The sequence below is a fragment of the Apis cerana genome, linkage group LG12 (assembly GCF_029169275.1).
Source record: "Apis cerana isolate GH-2021 linkage group LG12, AcerK_1.0, whole genome shotgun sequence".
In the NCBI taxonomy this organism is placed as follows: domain Eukaryota; kingdom Metazoa; phylum Arthropoda; class Insecta; order Hymenoptera; family Apidae; genus Apis; species Apis cerana.
The window spans coordinates 8,728,950-8,746,900 of record NC_083863.1 but is presented as its reverse complement, the minus strand read 5'-3'; the positions used below and the strand labels follow the sequence as shown (position 1 = coordinate 8,746,900).

The 17,951-nt window shown below is 45.4% G+C and overlaps 1 protein-coding gene across 14 annotated transcripts in view; it reads left to right on the top strand.

Moving 5' to 3' along the window:
* The window catches only part of LOC107998930 (klarsicht protein), a 223,460-nt gene that overhangs the window by 126,862 nt on the left and 78,647 nt on the right, over positions 1 to 17,951 (top strand). For all 14 annotated transcript variants that reach the window (XM_062083060.1, XM_062083061.1, XM_062083066.1 and 11 more), the window contains one exon: positions 11,962 to 11,994. In XM_062083060.1, coding sequence (XP_061939044.1) covers positions 11,962 to 11,994 — 33 coding nt within the window. The remainder of the gene's footprint in view (positions 1 to 11,961; positions 11,995 to 17,951) is intronic.

Below are 17,951 nucleotides of genomic sequence, written 5' to 3'. Positions count from 1 at the left end.
TCGATAATCATTCGATATTTATTCGGTGCGCGTGAATCGAGATATTATGGTGCCCCATGGCGAAGGAACGTGAATGTAGGTAAGCGGCGCGTCTGCTTTCGAGCTACATCGGCCTGACACCGGTTAGGTCGAGTTGAATCGAGTTGATAAGGTTAACTGAGAGATACGGAGGCGTAGGGAGGTCAAGTGACTGTGTAGGCGGCACTGTTCGTCGTCGCCACATACCGGCGCGATTAACGTCGTGTACGACCATATACGTGCATACATGTAAACTCGCCTTTCGGCGGGAGCGCGAACCTCTGATTAACTGAACTTTTGATTAATTAAACTATTCCGAGATCGCATTTAACACTTTGTTTTCGAGCCGTATCACACCTATGTTAATTTTGGGAAGTGAAACTTGACAGGATTTGGATATTTAAATATATAATTTTTTTTTCTATTCTGATGCTAGGTTAGGTTATATTATTTACAATGTTTTTAATAAAAAGATAGTAATTATGAAATAATTTAAAATAATTTAGATTAAAATATTTAAAATTTATTAAGATTAAAGTTTAAAATAAATTGGAATTTTAATTATAATAACAAGAAAAAATATATCAGATTAGAATAATGATACATAAAATATTTTATTATTATAATTTATTTTATTATTGGCATATAATTTTCAAATATTCTAATTTAAATGGAAAAAACATAATTTGATATTAGATTTAATATCATTAACGAGGGTTAATATCATAAAATAAGAGGTCAAGAATAGTTTATAATCATTCGATGCATAATTTGCCTTATTATTGGGCAATATAGTATTTTTTCGAACAAAGATCTCATTTTTAAAAAAACGAATCATTAACTGATTAAAAAGAGATTACTTAAATATTTTTATATAAAAATAATATTTCTTAAAAATATTACATCTAATGATTTATCGCGTATATTCCGAATGCGTTGGAACTTTTGGTGTGAACGCGACTTAACAATCTGAAATAAGCAGCTCCAATTGAAAGGATGACCGAATTGAACAAGGGTTCTCAGCATATCCACTCGACAATTCTCAGTTCAAAAATGACATTTCCTTATTTAAACGAACATTGCGCATTTTTATTCGGTCAGGTATCGAACGAATCGTTTCGATTCGTATCGTACACACGCGAATCGGAAATGCTCGCTTCGTTGCACGTCGAACATAATACAACGAGTAGGTCAGCGTTATTCGTGTATGAAGCCATTAAGTAATCGGAATACCTATTGTACTTATGTTGATTAACGACAACGGTATAGTAAATATCGTGTTCAATGAATACTAATCATTTCAAGAGTTCGTACAAACGTTTATAAATCGTTTGTGCAGCCATTGAGGTATAGTGCATCGTAAAATTTGACATTCGTGACAAAAACCATCAAGTTACTGCTTTCTCTCTCTCTCTCTCTCTCTTTCTCTCTCTCTCTCTCTCTCTCTCTCTCTCTCTCTCTCTCTCTCTCTCTCTCTCTCTCTCTCTCTCTCTTTCTCTCTCTTATCTCTCGTTTTCAAAGAAAACTATCCAACTATCGAGAAAAAAAAAACTATCGAGAAAAGAGGAGAATCAACTCGGATGATCCGATTTATCTGCCGGTAGTTCGATGTTTTTTTACGGACTAGACGTAGTAAGTCAATGAATCGTAACATGAAAGAACTTGTTTTCATTCCGATAATCGAACTACGGCGATCAATCTTTTTTTTTTTTTGTCTCCTTCGATTCCATCTTTATTCGATTCGATTTCTTGCCCGGGATCTTGCTTAATTCGATCCATCGAATATGAAATTTACCTCCTTCCTCGCGTTTCATAAATCACCCGCGATACTTCGCAAAGTAAAGTTGCAAAAATCGTCAATCGTGTTTATACAACTTTCTATCCCCCTTTCTATCTGCACAACTATCATCGTCATAATTGAGAACCGCACGATATAATACTATACCGTATCCATAGAAAAAACTCACGCCTTCCCCACCCCCCGCTCCCTCCTCCATATCTATCGATTCAACAAATTTGCAACGGCATTAAGGGAAACCCCACGGATAAAACGGGAAAAAAGGAACAATTACAGCCGGGCCGAAAACGCTGGCCTCGCGACGCAAAGAACGCGGCAGCACAAGGAAAGTGGTGGTGGGTTGGTTTTTCTTGCTCGAACCGCCGTATTCGGCCGTTGTTCCGTGGCTCGGATAAAAAGCCGCGGTACGGTACTCGGGTACGGTACTCGGGTGATCCACGCACCGAAGGTGTACCGAAGCCGTGGGCCCCGCCGGATCCAATGAATAATACAGCCGCGGCACAATTAGCCTCGCCGTTTTCAATTTAATCGGCGAATTATCAACCCTTGGGGGAGAGGGGGGCGGGGGGCGGGGGGAACGGGCGACTGGTTCGAGGCAAGAAAGGACTGACGTGCACCACCACCGTTGGGTATGGGTATTATGCGCGGCTTCCACCGTGGAAGCGGACCGTCAGCTTCGGCCCAGCGGGTAGCGAGACGCGCGCAAAGAAGCGGCGCGGATAAGACGCGTTATTGCGCTCCCGTTTGTCAACGACTCGTCGCCGGGATCCCCGTTCGTGGTTTGGTACGGGAATTGGATTCGAAAGGATTTGCTGCGTTAAAAATTGGCTGTATATCGGGTGGAAAAACTAGCGGAATTGGATATCGAAGGTATGGAATATTATGGTGAATTAAAACGAATATACGTATAATTCGGGGATATATAATCCAATCTTACGACAATGGCATAATTCATATGTAATCTGGAAAACGTGGAAGCGCGTTGAAAGTAGTATTTTAAAATTATTCTCAATATTATCAACGATATCACTGTTATTAACAACTCACGGCCTTCTTTACAAGATCACGCTACTTTACGCCGCGTACACGTTTCGTGGTCCCAGTCCATTCTCGTCTCTCGATATCGAAAGCTATGTACGATCAAAAAAAAGGAAAAAAGAAAAGAAAAGAAAAAACGCGTAATTTCACGAACAAGATTGTAGAAAAGCCACGTTGGAATAGTTATTAATAACAACCGCGGCCTCGTATATCGTGGATAACGATTTCGAAATACGGTTGGTCCGCGCGCGCGCCATCGCTCACAGGTATGATAATCGCCCTTAATAACACACGCGGCACACCGGTTTAACATCCGAAACGGTGGATTACAGCGCTGAAAAAGGTATCACGGGCCCGTGTTTGCAACATTGAAAGCTTTTTTCGCGTACCACCAGCGGCGGCTTGCGCCCTCCACCACCACAGTATATTCCACCGCGCCGGAACAAATGACGCTCTACCGCCACTTTGCATCCGGTCGAACCTCTTGGAAACGGCCCTTTACGCACCTCGTGACGTTAAAGGCTTTTGTCACCGATCGTTAACCGATCCTCTCGATAATGGCCGCTTCTTAAAACCGTGCAACGCCTTCCCTTCGTTCTTCCGTACGGATGTAATGTGAAGGAAGGAGTTAACTAAAAAAGACGTTTTTATAAAAATCGTTCGATAAAGAAACATATCGCGTTGTCGATTCAATCAAGTCAGAAGCGTAAATTGGATTAAATATCGAATAGTAAATATTATTACGAGCGGTGAGAGATAAAGTATCCGATATCAACAATACAACCATCTATTCCAATATTGCCGGATATTACCGGCAATAACAAGGAGAACCGGCACAGTCGAGCTCCGCACTTCGAAGGATAAACACGTGCGCGAACGATTTAAAGTCGAAATTATCAGCAATTGTAACATTTCGATTAACGATATATTTCTTTTCGATAAAAAGAATTTTAAATCGTATTTATTTATGAATAATCGATGGAGAAAAAGAAGGAATGGGTTAAACACCGTGTATAATAACGAGTACGGACGAATTAGCAATTTCGTCAGGCCTGAAGAGGGCTGCTTTCTCTCTCTCTCCCGCGATATAAACTAACCGGGCAAATGATGATCAGTCTTATGCATAATTTCCGGCGTGGAGAGTACCGAGAGATCGTACTTGAGATCCGATAAAAATTACATGATATAATGTGGGACGCTGGGTGATTCGTAGCCCAGGGCCAATCGGGCGTCGATTCGTATCGTGGCCGCTTTTTATCGGGGTACCTGGGATACGAAACACGATTACGGTGGCGGATCATGTCTTTAAAGCCGCGCCCGGTGCCGACGATGTTTTCTCCCCCGTGGACACGGAGAACGCCCAGCCCTGTAACGTTCCCCATAAAAATCCTTAAACGAGATAAGAGGCTTGTTAATCGATGCACCGTGAACGAAACGCCGCGGCTACGAATGGAAAACTTTCGATCGAGACTCGGATCGGATCGTCGGATGATGGATTATTTCGCGGCTTTGTCATTTCTCTCTCTTTTTGGTGCGCTATTACGTTTCAAATTAGGATCGAGACGATGAAGGATTCGATATTTGGAAGTTTTTTGAATTCGTCGAGAGTAATAGATCGATACTTTTATAAGGATTTTAAATGGAGAGTTGTTGTGGTGTAGAAAAGAAAGAAGGCGATTGGATTTTTAAAGGAGAAGTGGATACACTTTGGAAAAATTTCGAAACGATGATAGGAAGTTTTTTTTTTGCCTATCCCCGTTTACGATACGCGATAAAAGTAAAGATTAGATGGACTTGTTTGCAGGGATTAATTTGTTTTCAAAATTAGCTACTTTGTTCAAATTACAGCAATCTTCGTGGAATTATATCGTATTTTTAAATGTTTTACAAGGAAAAAGTTTACGTTTTACGTGTATTTTAATTTTAATCAAGGATATTGTAAGTTTTTCTTACGAAGTTATAGAAGGCCCATTCATCAGAGTACACAAAGTTGTTAGCACAACTGATTATCGTTCGAGGGATTTTATATGATATAATTTTAGGAGGAATATTCTTTCTCCGTTTAGTTACGCCATTGATTGAAAATTATTCCCGAGAAATGTGTTTAATGGCAATAGCCGGATAGACCGGATACTTTTTTAAAGTGAACGAAATATCTTTTGCCCGATGCCAGAAAACGTTTAAAGCAATTTTATTTTACGCGCACATGTTCGTTAAGCAGTTACCTCCTTAACCAAAGTTTCTTTGAAACCGGGTGTAGCAAGATCCGTGCAATCTTGTTTCTTGTAGCAAGTAAAAGATTAAAAACGGAAAAACGAAAGCTTAAATAGCAAAAGTTTATTTTCACGACACGTCCGATTATCGGTGTTAATTAAATCTTTGGAATTTCGCGAAGGAGGGATTGTTCCGCGAAAAAAAAGAAAGGAAGAAAAAGAGAGGAAGAACGTTCAAAAAAGGCGGAGCGTAAGCAAAAAGAGGAAGTAATTTCTTATCGGAAAGAGTCACAGACGTGGCTCGTATATTACTGTGAAAATAATGTTATCTGGGCTGGTAAGTTCCACCTTCGAGCCGAAAGAAGTTAATTAGGCTTCGGCAATTATGCAAAGTGTCGCGACCACTGTCCACCTCTGATAACTTAACGACATCGATTGTACCTGTTACAAGATACTTTTAAACAGTCAGTCTCCCTAATTCTTTCGTCGCTTCCAAATCTTTCTCCTTCTTTTTTCGTGCTTCTCGATCCCATCCGATTGATTCCTCACACTGCTCGCATTAAACGCTTCGTACCTCGCACTTTTTGCGCGATATTCGAAATCCTCGATCGCGTCGTCGAAATATCATGCACGAGACGCCTCCCCACCGTCTCTCCTCTAAATCTCCAATTTGGCGCATCTCGTCACGCGCACACCACCTCGACACGATATATTTATAACCATCCTCGTTGGCGGAGCAGAGCCGGAGAAACGCATTAAGAGTGGAAGGCCGGCGGTATTGGAAATATCGGGGCCAGGATAGATAAGGGAGGCGAGTAAAGAAAGGTTAGGGTAGAAAATGGGAAGGAGCGGAGTGGAAGGAGACTGTCCTATTACCGGGCAATACGGTAATGAATCTCGATCGGATGCAAATGAGGCAATTGGACGAGAATATGGTGGATCGAGGTAATCCAGCTCCCTTCCACCACGGTCCACCGCGGTTGGGGAACGAAGGGGAAGCAGTTGGCGTTGGCGAGCAAAGGGCCCGGTTGCGAGGGCCCGCTGGGCCCGGAGGGCACGTGCACGCACGCATACATTAACACGCGCGTGCTGGCCGGAGCGCGCGGAGGGAGCAGGAACACACGCAGACGTTTTGGCGCCACGGCGTGAATCGAGAGCCAATAAATCCACTCTGCCTCATTACTAAGCTTGTCTCTTTAATTGAAATCTCGTGTTTTTCCAAACGCGCGACTCCTTTTTGCCCGATCCCCGCGAGAACACTCGGCCTTTTTCTTCCTCTCTCCGCCCCTCTCTCCATCCCTTCAACCGAGGGATTTTTATTACGAAAGTCCGAAGGAGAGACACCTCGTGGCGAGCGATATCTTCTCCGACCGTTCCTTCCTTCTCGGTTTCTCTCGTGTCTTTCTCTCGTTGCCCCTCGCGAGATCCACGAGGAGGAGAGGATTTATGCGTCTCGTTTCGAGCCGCGTGATCCGTTTTCATCGTCGCCTCGCCCTAATCGCTCCGTCACGTCGCCGTCCCGGCTTCGCGTTTTTCAGAGAAACGCAAGGGAGGAAGGGGGACTCCGGATCGTTGTAGATCGATGACGATCGAGGCGTGGGAATGATGCCGGACGGAGCGTCGTCCGGAGGAATTGTCGTTGGGTAAGGTAATGGTTTGTGTTTTGCGCGTAGGATTCGGAGAAGTTGGTACGATAGAGTTCCCGATTGCTGTTAACGGGAATCTTGGGGGAGAATGGTGCGGGTATTTGTTGCCTCGGACGATTGATCGATGATGATGATGTATCTGCGGTTATCGAGGGTAGAATTCGTACGATGGGATCGAATATTCCAACAACTTTTTTACGCGTAAACTCGCCGCGTAAACTCGTAAATTCGTGGTAAGACGTTAGGATTTTTCGAGAAAATCTAAAAAGAATCGAACGATTTTTTCGAACGCTCGTCCCACGCGAGAAGTCGAGAACAAGAGAAAGAGCCATTACTTTTTTCCAAAAAGGCGTTTCAAAGTGAAAGATCGTGTCCGATTATAGCGCGAAGGCAGCTCGATCCCATCCATTTTTCCGTACGACTCGATTTCGATCGATCGTTTCGCAAGCGCACGCTCCGAGAATGTCATAACGCGTGTTGTCAATCGGACGTTTTCCACGGTAACGAAAGTTCTCGTTCTCGTTCGAGCGAGACCGAGCCTTTTTATCGATGGCCAGCGAACCGTAATCTTAACCGGGTTAACGTAAAAAGGCTAATCGCCCAACTATGCCTACTTTTTCCGCGGTGAATTAGCGACGAAATCGATTACTATGTTGATATACAGGGAAATCGTGTGATACGAAACCGTGCTATTTCCTTTGTCAAATTACTGTATCGCGGGCAAGAAACATCGTCGTAAGAACGTATATTGTTTGGCCACTCGTTCGGTTCGATCTTGCACTTGTTGATCGAAGTTGGAGGAAAACGATTGAATGGAAATTGTGCCGCTTCCACTTAAAATTCCCTTGGAGAAAGTAGTCGAATTTAGTCCTTCTCGTCGTCATTTTCTTTTCTTTTTTTTTTTTTTCTTGATTTTTGAGGAAGGATCGAACTCGTGACTGAACGTACATCTTCGTTTCTCCATCGACGCAAGAATCTTAATTGTTCGATACACAAATGGAAATTCGATTAGATTAAAAAGTACTTGTGTAGAAACGAACCTCTTCCAAGATACACCACTCCCTTTATACCTCATCCATTACTCGGTCCAAAGAAGCTACTATAAAACAAGCCAAGAAATGACGCAAGAAAACGGAGCGACACTGGCATCACGGTGGAACAAGGACGATAACGACAAAGGATGGCAAAAAGCCGGAGTGGACGGGGTAGAGCGATCCATATCAATTTATCCGATCGGAAAATGATCACACGCGCACGCACGCGCACACACAGAGATCGGGAGCAAAAGCTCTCCGTGATGCTGCTGTCCTCCCGGTGTCCTCGGGTTGCTCGCGGCGCGCTCGTTAAAGATCGCAGCTGAAATATCGCAGCGTTCACCGCGATACCCTACGTTCGGCTATATTTGAGGCCACGACTCTCCTTCGCCACGATTACGCGTCCTCGTGGCTGTTGAAAAAAGTTTGAGCCCCCTTTGCTGCAAGAGCAAGCATCCACTGTCGGTCACTGATCCTGCTGGCGTCGTCGGCTCTGACCGTGGCCGTTTCGGTGTAGATATATATTCAGCATTGCCGCGCACGGTCCACGTTCCAGCTTGCTACGAAACGTGCACAGGTGGACAGAGAGACAAAGAGAAAGAGAGAGAGAGAGCAACGGTAAATGACAGAAGGGAAAGGAAGAGAGAGAGAGAGAGAAGAATGGTGGGCAGAAGCATAGCTGGCGCATTATCACATACGTTAAGTTTTTCTACCTCTATTGGCCCAGAGCGAGGGCACGAAAAACGACTGATTAATCGAACCAACACGGCGAACATTCTTACGGCCGCATATACAGGCCGGAGAACCAGTAGCTCCACTCGCCCCTCTCTCTCTTTCTCTCTCTCTTTCTCTCTCCCTCTAGAACACCACACCCTGCGCACCTACATTCGCACGGATGTCGGGAGAAGAGACACGAGGCGGCACATCGAAAAACTCTCTCTCTGTTCCAATACACGGTCGGGCCCGGGGGCCCCAGTTCCGCCGATGCCTCTTCGGACGAAAACCGGAATGCGTTTCTTATCCGGCTACTCGGCCACCGCAAGGGGTATCTCTCTCTCTCTCTCTCTCTCTCCCCTCACTGAACTTACAATTAACGCGGTACAATACCATACGGATTGCGGGGTGAAAAAAGGTTTCGAGGAATCGGCCGATGTTGAGCGCGCTGCCTTCGATCTTCGGGGTGTAATTACGGGGGTTCGAGTGTGCGTTAAGGGGGTTAAAAAGTTGCGATTAATTGGTTATTGCGATCGGCTACGTTGATCGATATCGATATCGAAGGAATGGCGTTCTCGTAAAAATGAGATATTCGCTCGGAATAACTTGAAATTTACTCGAAATCGATTGATCCTCGAACTATATATATATATATATATATCTGTGTGTGTGTATATGTAATGCTTGGATACTTAATTTAAAATTCCAAATAAAATTTTTACGAGATGAAGAAGATGGAAGGAAACGGAAGGAAAGGAAAACTACCCTTCGATTTTTCTCCTCGAACGAAAACGTCGCTTGTTACGTCGACACATCGCTTAGTTATTACACGCCGCGTTTCCCTCGAGCGTTCCGCTTTAGCGTTTATCCCCGCGCGAACTCTCACCCCGCAGGGAGGTGGCTCTCGAGGGGGGCGGACATTTCGCGCACCCGGTGTTAGGCGAAGTTAAACTTTACACCGTTCGCTCGCCGCCATGTGTGGATGCACGACCTACCCACCCTAGTCCACGTATTATGACTGTGCTCGTAGGCCACGTTTGCGGTACGTCCCGTCTTCCGATCTGTTTCGTCTTATCGACACGTGGCGCGAACCAATCCTTTCCCACTCGTATTCGGTAATTTTCCAACTCCAACTTCGCTCCTGCCTTTCTTTTAACCGATGCTCGGCGGGGAGGGGAATATTGGGATTTTGGCTACGAGTTCGAAGGTGGATATTGCCTCGAATTTTGTTTCCCCTCTACGTGATCGTTCGACTATAGTGGAATTTTGGATGGAAATCGAGTTGGTAATTTAACAGGATATTGAAATTTCGGGTAAAAGTTTCAAGTTTCGATATCATCGTATTCTGTCTTCTTCTCGAGTAGTAATTCGATGGAATATTAAAATTTTGGATATTTCGATTGAGAAATCGATGGATGGGATCGTTAATTTGGAATGCGATAATAATGGAGTAGATTTTTTTCTTTTATAAACGAGGGGAAGATGGGGTATTTTTGTCCATGGCGTAAACAATTTCGATAGAACAAGAGGAGGGATCGCGCATTCTTCACGAGACTAAATGCTCGGTAATTTTCGGGCATTACCCCAACTGGTTAATTCGTGTTACGTGAAGCGGGAAAAATAAGGCGCAACCGGCTATTTGGTTCGAAAATCATTTGCATTTACTTCACGGCGATTACGGAGTTCGTGGCTAATAAAATTTGAGCAGCTCGAAGACTTCATCATCGATATCGCACGCAAATCTAAGCGTAACCTTCAATTTCCTGCACGCGATCCCGATCATCAGTGTGAATTTCTGGTAATACCGTTTAACGGGAATCTCCGGGCTCGAGCAACAAAATTTTACGGGAATGTAGGAAATTTTTTCTCGTCTAGAGACTCTCGTAAAAACACATTGTTAGTGTCCTCCGAATAAACGACGACGTCGTCCTCGAAAGGTGAGAATCACAAGTTGTTACGCGTATCGTTCAAGTTTTTAACCGAGCGTCAACATCCTGATATTAAGGATGATCTCGTTCTTGCGACATCGAAAAGTGAAACCTCTTAAGAAATTTCGATACGACAAATAAATAAAAAAGAAGCTCGCAATTCGATTCGCCAAACTAACGTCCTACCACATTTTTATTCCCCTCATAATAACTATTTTCCAAATCCGAACGAGTCCTCCCCCCCCCAAAAAAAAAGAAAGGAAACTTAATTTTCTCAATCGCTCCTCCTCCCGCATCATAATTCCGAACGGTTTAAGCATGCACGCCACGCTCGAAGAGGGGCGGGCTCGGTCGCGCGCGAGCGATTTGGTGACATCAAAGTTTAATAAGCGCCATAAGCCGATCCGAACTGCGGCTAAAACTCGTCGAGCAATAAAACCGGCAATAACGCGTTTCTCTCTCTCTCTTCTCTCGTTGTCGGGGGAGGGGGGAAGAGCGCGGAGGAAAGGAGGGAAAAAGAAGGCCGGGGGATGGGACGAAGCGTGTGGCTGTGTGTTGCACGGTGGTTAACCGGAAAGGTTAGAGGGGTGAGGGAGCGCATTAGCGGCGGAAGGTGGCGCGCTCATAGAGACGTCCGGTCGCCCAATTACTCCCGCATTAAATCAATGTTCCTTAGGGCCTGGCCCATTCCGGCGTCCCGGTAATAAACCGTGGCGAACATATCTGCACGACTTACGGCTCATCCCTCGCCACCCCCGCGCCACGAGCCTAGGGTGAACATTGGGACGGGACGTGTTCGAGAAATGTGCCCTCTGTCGTAATATTTGGCTTTAAATCATGTCCCGTTGACAGGCCCCACTTTCTTCTTCGCACCTTCTGATTCATCCGCGACACCACGCGCAACTTCTCCAACTTCCCCCTCTCTCTCTCTCTCTCTCTCTATTTTTCTTCCCGTCTTTCTGCGAGAGGGTTTGCCCCTTCTTATTGAAGTTTGACGATACGAGAGTTTTAGGTTTTTCTCTTTTCGAAGGAGGCGGAAATTAAAAAGGCATATTTTCGAATCGCTTTTTTTTCGATTAATGCGAGAATTTTGAAACGTTGAAAGTTTATTATTGTTGAAGTAAAAGTGGATGGAAAATTTTTTACGATCACTTGCTGCGTGATAAATTTTCCGCGATAATATTTGAATTGGGCAGGAAGAAATCGGGAGGGTGTCGAGGGTGGGCCGAAGAATTGAAAATCCAATGCGACCTCGTACTTTTTCCAGTGTCTCGAGCTGGCCCAAGTCAAACGAAGCGAAGTCTATGGCCGCGTTCAACCGTGAGATTAGCCTCGCGCACAATTTACGACGGCGATCTTATTCACAGCTAGGCTTTCATATAAAAGCTTTTTCCTGTAAGCTGCGATACGTTCTTTCAAGTGTCGAGGCTGCCACGTATAGGGGACTTTGAGAGAGAAGATCGTGTACCGTGATAAATTAATACAATCGATATATATGTATATATATATGATATTTGTATTCCTCGTGAAATTTCGTTAGACGAAAATTAATTAAAATTTTCTCCGTTTCAGGTATCGAGATGACGCTCTCTGTTGGACAGACAGGTATGTTTTACAATTAATCCAACAAATTTCGATACTCTTAAATCGAACAAAAACGCGTTCCTAAAAAGGTCACCAAACTCCACGTTTCTTCACACTCGTTCTTTCGCTTCGAATCTACGAACCGTCCTAAGTACCCTTATAATCCTCTCTACAATTCACTCAAATCATACTTAAAAAAATACCACTCTTCATCGTAGCGTGAAAAAACGCGATATCTATCGATCCATCGCGCGTACGTTAAACCTTGAACCGATATCCGTGAAATTAGCGGAATCCCTACCAAGACGTCAGCCTTCGGTAACACGATTTTAAACGATCCCTCGTCTCTCGATTTATTCTCTCTCGCGAGGAGGAGACGGTTCCACGGAAAGAGAAACTCTTAAAATAAAAAATGTCAGAGAGAGAGAGAGAGAAAAGAGAAAAACCAAGAAACAAGGTTCGAAGAAAAAAAAGGAGAAGAAGAAATACAGAAAAGGTAACGAAAACGGGGAACAGCTAGGGATATAAAGGAGAGCAGGGGCGAGGTGAATAATACAGAGAGATTGACGTCGCGACGCAATTCCATTGTTCGAAGTGAGCAGAGAGAGATAGAGAGAGAGGGTCAACGAGATGAGAAGAGAGGAGCGAGAGAGAGAGAGAGACAAGCGGTGGAAGCAATGAGCAAGACAACGAGGTTTGCCACGAGGTTCTTGCCCACCGGTATAAATCAACTCGCGAGTGACCAAACCGCTCCGCCATACGATCCGCCGTATACACCGGCTACATCAAATTAGCGACACTTCTTTCGATCGACATGTCGATGCCGGCTTTTTGCCCGTTCGAGGAATACTTTCTCTCCGCTCTGACTATTCGCGCGCCGCTTCGAATCCACTTTTTTTCTCTCTCTCTCTCTCTCTCTCTCTCCTTTCTTTTTCTCCTCCACGTTGGTCCACGTTGGTGCGCCGTTCTGCTCATTTGCGTGTGGCGGCGCGATTTCGAATCTCGATCGAAGAAGAGACTGCATGGGATTGTTTAATCCTTAACGACGGAAGTGGATAGATGGGAAAAAAAGACTTTTCTTTTTTTTCTTTCGTTTCTTTCTCTCCTGGAAAGGGGATTTTTGAGACCGAAGAGATCGGATGTCTGGCGATTTCAAATTTCGAAAATTTCCGCGAAGAAAAAGAAGAATCGACGAAAGTATGATGGAGCAGTAAGAGGAGATATTTTAACGAAAACGAGAGAAGGGTCGAGTGCGAGTAATTTGCAACGGCGGACAAACCGTTCATGGAAAGCCATTGTAAATGAATTCGATGGACGATGGGAAGTAATTAATGACGACACCGATGTAATTAGCCGAAACTGATCCAAAGCTAATTGCGAACAGGCGAACCGCGGTAATTAATAACTCTGGCGCGACGTTATCGGACTACCACCGTCCTTCTACCTTTTCATCTTTTTGCCTCGTTGCGCGACGCCTGGGGACCACGTGCAAGGAATATCTCGTAATCGGTCCACTCTGGAGCCCTGCCTTCCAGACGAATACGCCTTATTCACATAACTTTTTACGAACGATTCGTTACTCGTTCGTTCGTTCGTTCGATCGATCGAAATTTTTCACGCGTTTTCGTGGATGATGCGAATCGAAAAATAGGATACGAATGAATGGAAGAAAAAAAAAAAAGAAGAAAAAAGAAACGATGGAAATCGATACGCGGTTAGATCGGGTGGTAGAGCACCGATTTCCAGTGCTCTAACTGACGCAGAATCGAACCGTTGCCAAGATCGATAAATCGAATCTCGACGAAAATGGTTGGTTCACGAGGGAAGAAGGATCGATAGAAGAGGATACGAGCTGCGATCGGGCCTCGATATCGTTGAAATATCGTTGGAATAATTTATACGCGTCGTTAATGAGCTGTTCATCTGAAAGAGATGGTTAGAGACAGGCAATTTATAAGTCTGGAAACAAAACTATCAGGATGGGAATTCGTAAAGCGGGCAATCTGCGGCGGCCCCCGTTCCTCGGGGCCCAGGTTAATAATTATTGAACTATCGATTAAATGCACCGGCGCAGCTGATTGATCAGCGTTTATATCGCGAATACATCGGCCACGTCCGCTCCCTACAATTTTAAACCGGGTGCCCATCTTTCAAGTGAATCGCGATCCTCTAACTCGTGAACGCTCGCGAGCGCTCGCGCGCCTACACCTGTGAAACCCCTCTTTCCATTCGGGCTAATGGCGTTGTCCGCTCAGAAATTATCGGTAATGAATGAAAAACGTGTCCGGATTACAGCCTGTTTACCCGTTTCCTCTTCCAACCATTATTCTCTTCCCCCCCTCTTCGTCATTTTAATTAACGTTACTCCCTCCCGCGACTCGATTCTTCTTTCCGATCCGTGATTTTTCGTCAAACGAGTCTGGATATAACTCCTTCCCCTCCTCTTCTTCTTCTTTTTCCTTCTCTTTTTTTTTTAACACGGATTTTCTCGTTGCGTACGATCACGATGATTAAATTAAATTAAATCGGAATCGATCGAGCGTTTAGTCGAAGGTATTCTGTTTAACGGCTACTTTAAAACTCGATCCGAAATTGAAAACTCGATTCAGCAGAAATTGATCGTGTCGGAATTCGGATCATTGCTCGTAATAACGTGCATTCTATCGTTTGCCGGAAGCCAAATCGGATCGGCTCGAGTCTCTTAAAACAACCGCTGTCTTTTCCTTTTCTTTCCTCCTCTTTTTTCGCAAGCGTTCAATTTAACTGGATGTCGTTACTACTCTCGGCATTGTTGTCCGCCCGATTCGTTCATCGATTCATCCTTACTTCCCGGCTGAACGTTGGCCCCTACGCGCGTCTGTCCGTCCTCTCCGCACCTTCTTCGTTTCCTTCTCTCTATCCCCATCGATCTCTGTTGCTCGGTCGGTATCGCAGATGGCTCGATCCTTGTCCGGCCTTACCTGCCGATCCGATCCGATCCGATCCTATATTTATTGTATCGGGGAGAGCCGAGCCGCCGCATTCCTCGCGCATGCGCCGCCCGTAATGAGCGGTCTCCAGTCCTGTCTGTCTTTCCATCCGTCCATGCGTCTGTCCAGCCGACCGGTCGTAGCCCCCCTTCGATCACCCTTTCGCCCTACCACCGCCTCCACCTCCACTTTCGCCTCCACCTTCGCCTCGCCCTCTCTTCGCCCTTCTCCGTCCAACGCTCTCCCGCCGTCTGTACTTGCATCTTCCTCCCTCTTCTCCTTTACTTCTTCTTTTTCTTCTTCTTTTTCTTTTCCTTCCTCCTCCTCCTCCTCCTCCTCCTCTCTCGAGTGCTGCTCGATACTCCGGTAGCTTCTGAATCCTCCTCGAGCATCGAGGATCGACGATCGCAGGTTTGCGGAAAGCGCGTTCGTTGGCCTGCTCCCGTTCGCCAAGGGGGTCAGCTCCAGAAGCTGAGTATTCGAGGTTTTGCCAGAGCTTTTAGAATCGCTTAAGATCGATTAGATTTAAGTTTTTGGTTTGGAGGATTTTTGAAGGAGAAAGAAGAAGATAGGATACGCGGGAAGAGATCGCTGTGGGTTTACGATTCGTGTAATTAAGACGAAGTATAGGGTAGAATTTAACGGAGGATAGAAATGCAAAAGATCGGCTAATAGTACAATCGTGCGGTGTAATAAGGTGGTAGTCGTTGATAATATTGAATTACTGATTAATTTCAAAAGTACTGTAATTGATATGGGGTTGAGTAATGATCTCCGGTAATGATCCTGAACGTCCAGTCACGATAATATCCGAGAACCGAGGATTTCATTTTCTAGATACTTATTGGTGATGAGATTTCTCGTAAAGGAGACGCGACTCGTTTTAACAAATCGGGAAGAAATTGGTAGTAAAATTTCGCAGAGAAACTTTTCTAAAATTGTTTTCGAAAAAACGACGTAACGTGTACACATCGATCGAGAGGAACGTTGCGCTGGTCTCGACGAGAAAGGAACGTAAGAAGATTCCGTGTACGAGGTCGGTTAACGCCAGGCCAGGCCAATAGGAAAGATTCGCTTCCGTGGTTTGCTTATCGATTCAAATCGCGTGCAGCGTGTATGAATGAAGGAATGAGTGGGCGAGTCGAGCCACCGGTTGAATGGAAGCCCCACGGGTGACCACAAGGCACACGCGCGCGTACAAACTTCTCTTTCTTCCTTCCTTTCTTTCTTTCTTTCTTCCTTTCTTCCCGTTCTTTTGCGCGGCCCTCCCTCGCTCTCTCTCTCTCGCTCCGCGCGTTTCGCCAACGCGCCCTCCTTCTCCCACCAACGCACGCTCCTCGCTCCGTACACTTGACCCTTGCGGCGAGAGACCGATGAAATCGTTCCACCTTCCAAGCTTTCACGCGTTGTCTGCCTCGATTCTTGTCTCTCCGTTTCAATCGATACCAATAAATGATACGTTATACGATATCTAATGTGTGGTGGGAGAGGAGTGGTGGGGCAAAATGGGCTATCTACGTAACGTTTTCTTTTTTCTTTTTTTCTTTTCATTGGAATGGTAATTAGCGTGCAAACGGTTCGAAGAGAGGCAACGAATATAATAAATCACGATAGTTCTTAGCATTCGTATTACCTTCAACTTTCAATCGATAATACGATAAAAGGATAAAGGAAGATTATCGACTCGTGTGACTTCGTTATAAAGATGTCGAGGCGGCTTTCGTCTCGTTAATCCATTGATCGTGTACGTTCCTACTACGAGCAAACGACGCGATCGAAAAAATGGACAAATTGCTGTTCGACGAAACGAACCGCGCCACAAACGTTTAAACCGAGGTCGTTTCGACGAACAAAGTAGCGGCACGATCGATCGTTTCCATTCGCACGAAGAACGAACTCGGTTTCTTCTAACCCCCGCAAAACACGTGTACCTACCTACTTCCTAATCCAACCGATCCCGAGGATTCCTCGACCGATCCCGATCTAGTCCATTCACGTAAACGCGCTTAACGCGTTCTCGAAAAAAAGAATGTTTAACGGTCGTGTATATAAGCAGCAATCGTGTCCAGATTGGCCGGCGAAACGTAACAAGCCTCGTCCGCTGTATACACGCCGTTTCCGTTTCTTCTGACAGTTAGAGACAGGGGCGAGAGTTTTACATCCGCGGGGATTCATTAATTCAGGCCTCGTCCACCGATCGTCTTTTATCGGGTGGCTATCCGAGGTTAACGATTCCACGTAAGAAGGCCCCCTCCCCCCTTCCACCTAATAGCTCGTATCGGCATTCCTGCGATTCAAAAAATGTGCCAAACCCGCTTCCCTTACCCTTTTGCATTCCTCCTTTTTTCGCCCCGTCATCGATATATATTTCCTACGTGGCGATTTTCTTTTCGGACTACGCGGCTTTCACGGTATTCGCTAATTAATATAATCGCGCGCCAATCGTGCTCCTCTTCTTGCCCATCGTCGCCTTTAATGGGAAATGTGTGGCGCGGCGATCGCGGGTCGGGGGCTTGGTTTTCATCCGCCGATCTATCGGTTAACGATTTCGTTTGGAAACCCCTCTTTCGTTTCGTTCGTACCGGATCTATCTAGAGAATCGAGATCCGCAGAGATGTACGATGCGTACGCGCGATATAAAGATGGATAAATTTCTAGAAAAATGTTTGGCGGAAACTGGAAATCGGGAACGCGCGAATGAAACAGGGTTACCTATGTATGGGGGGTATGGACACGTGGGGGGGGAGGGACACTCGTATCGCGGTCGAAGCCAATTTCGAGAGCGCTTTGTGCGGCGCGCTGCTAAAAATGCGTGGCGAATCGACAGGCGAGGATCGGAGGAGGCTGACGGGGCAGCTTCAAGATCCATCCCGTCCCGTACGATGGTTGAAACGGTGGATCGGATCCGGTCAAAGCATTCCATTGTAGTGGCCGTGCTCTTCTAGAAACGATTCCACCGATCCGCTCCGATTCGTCCTGTTTTTCGCCGTCCACCGATCCCCCAACATC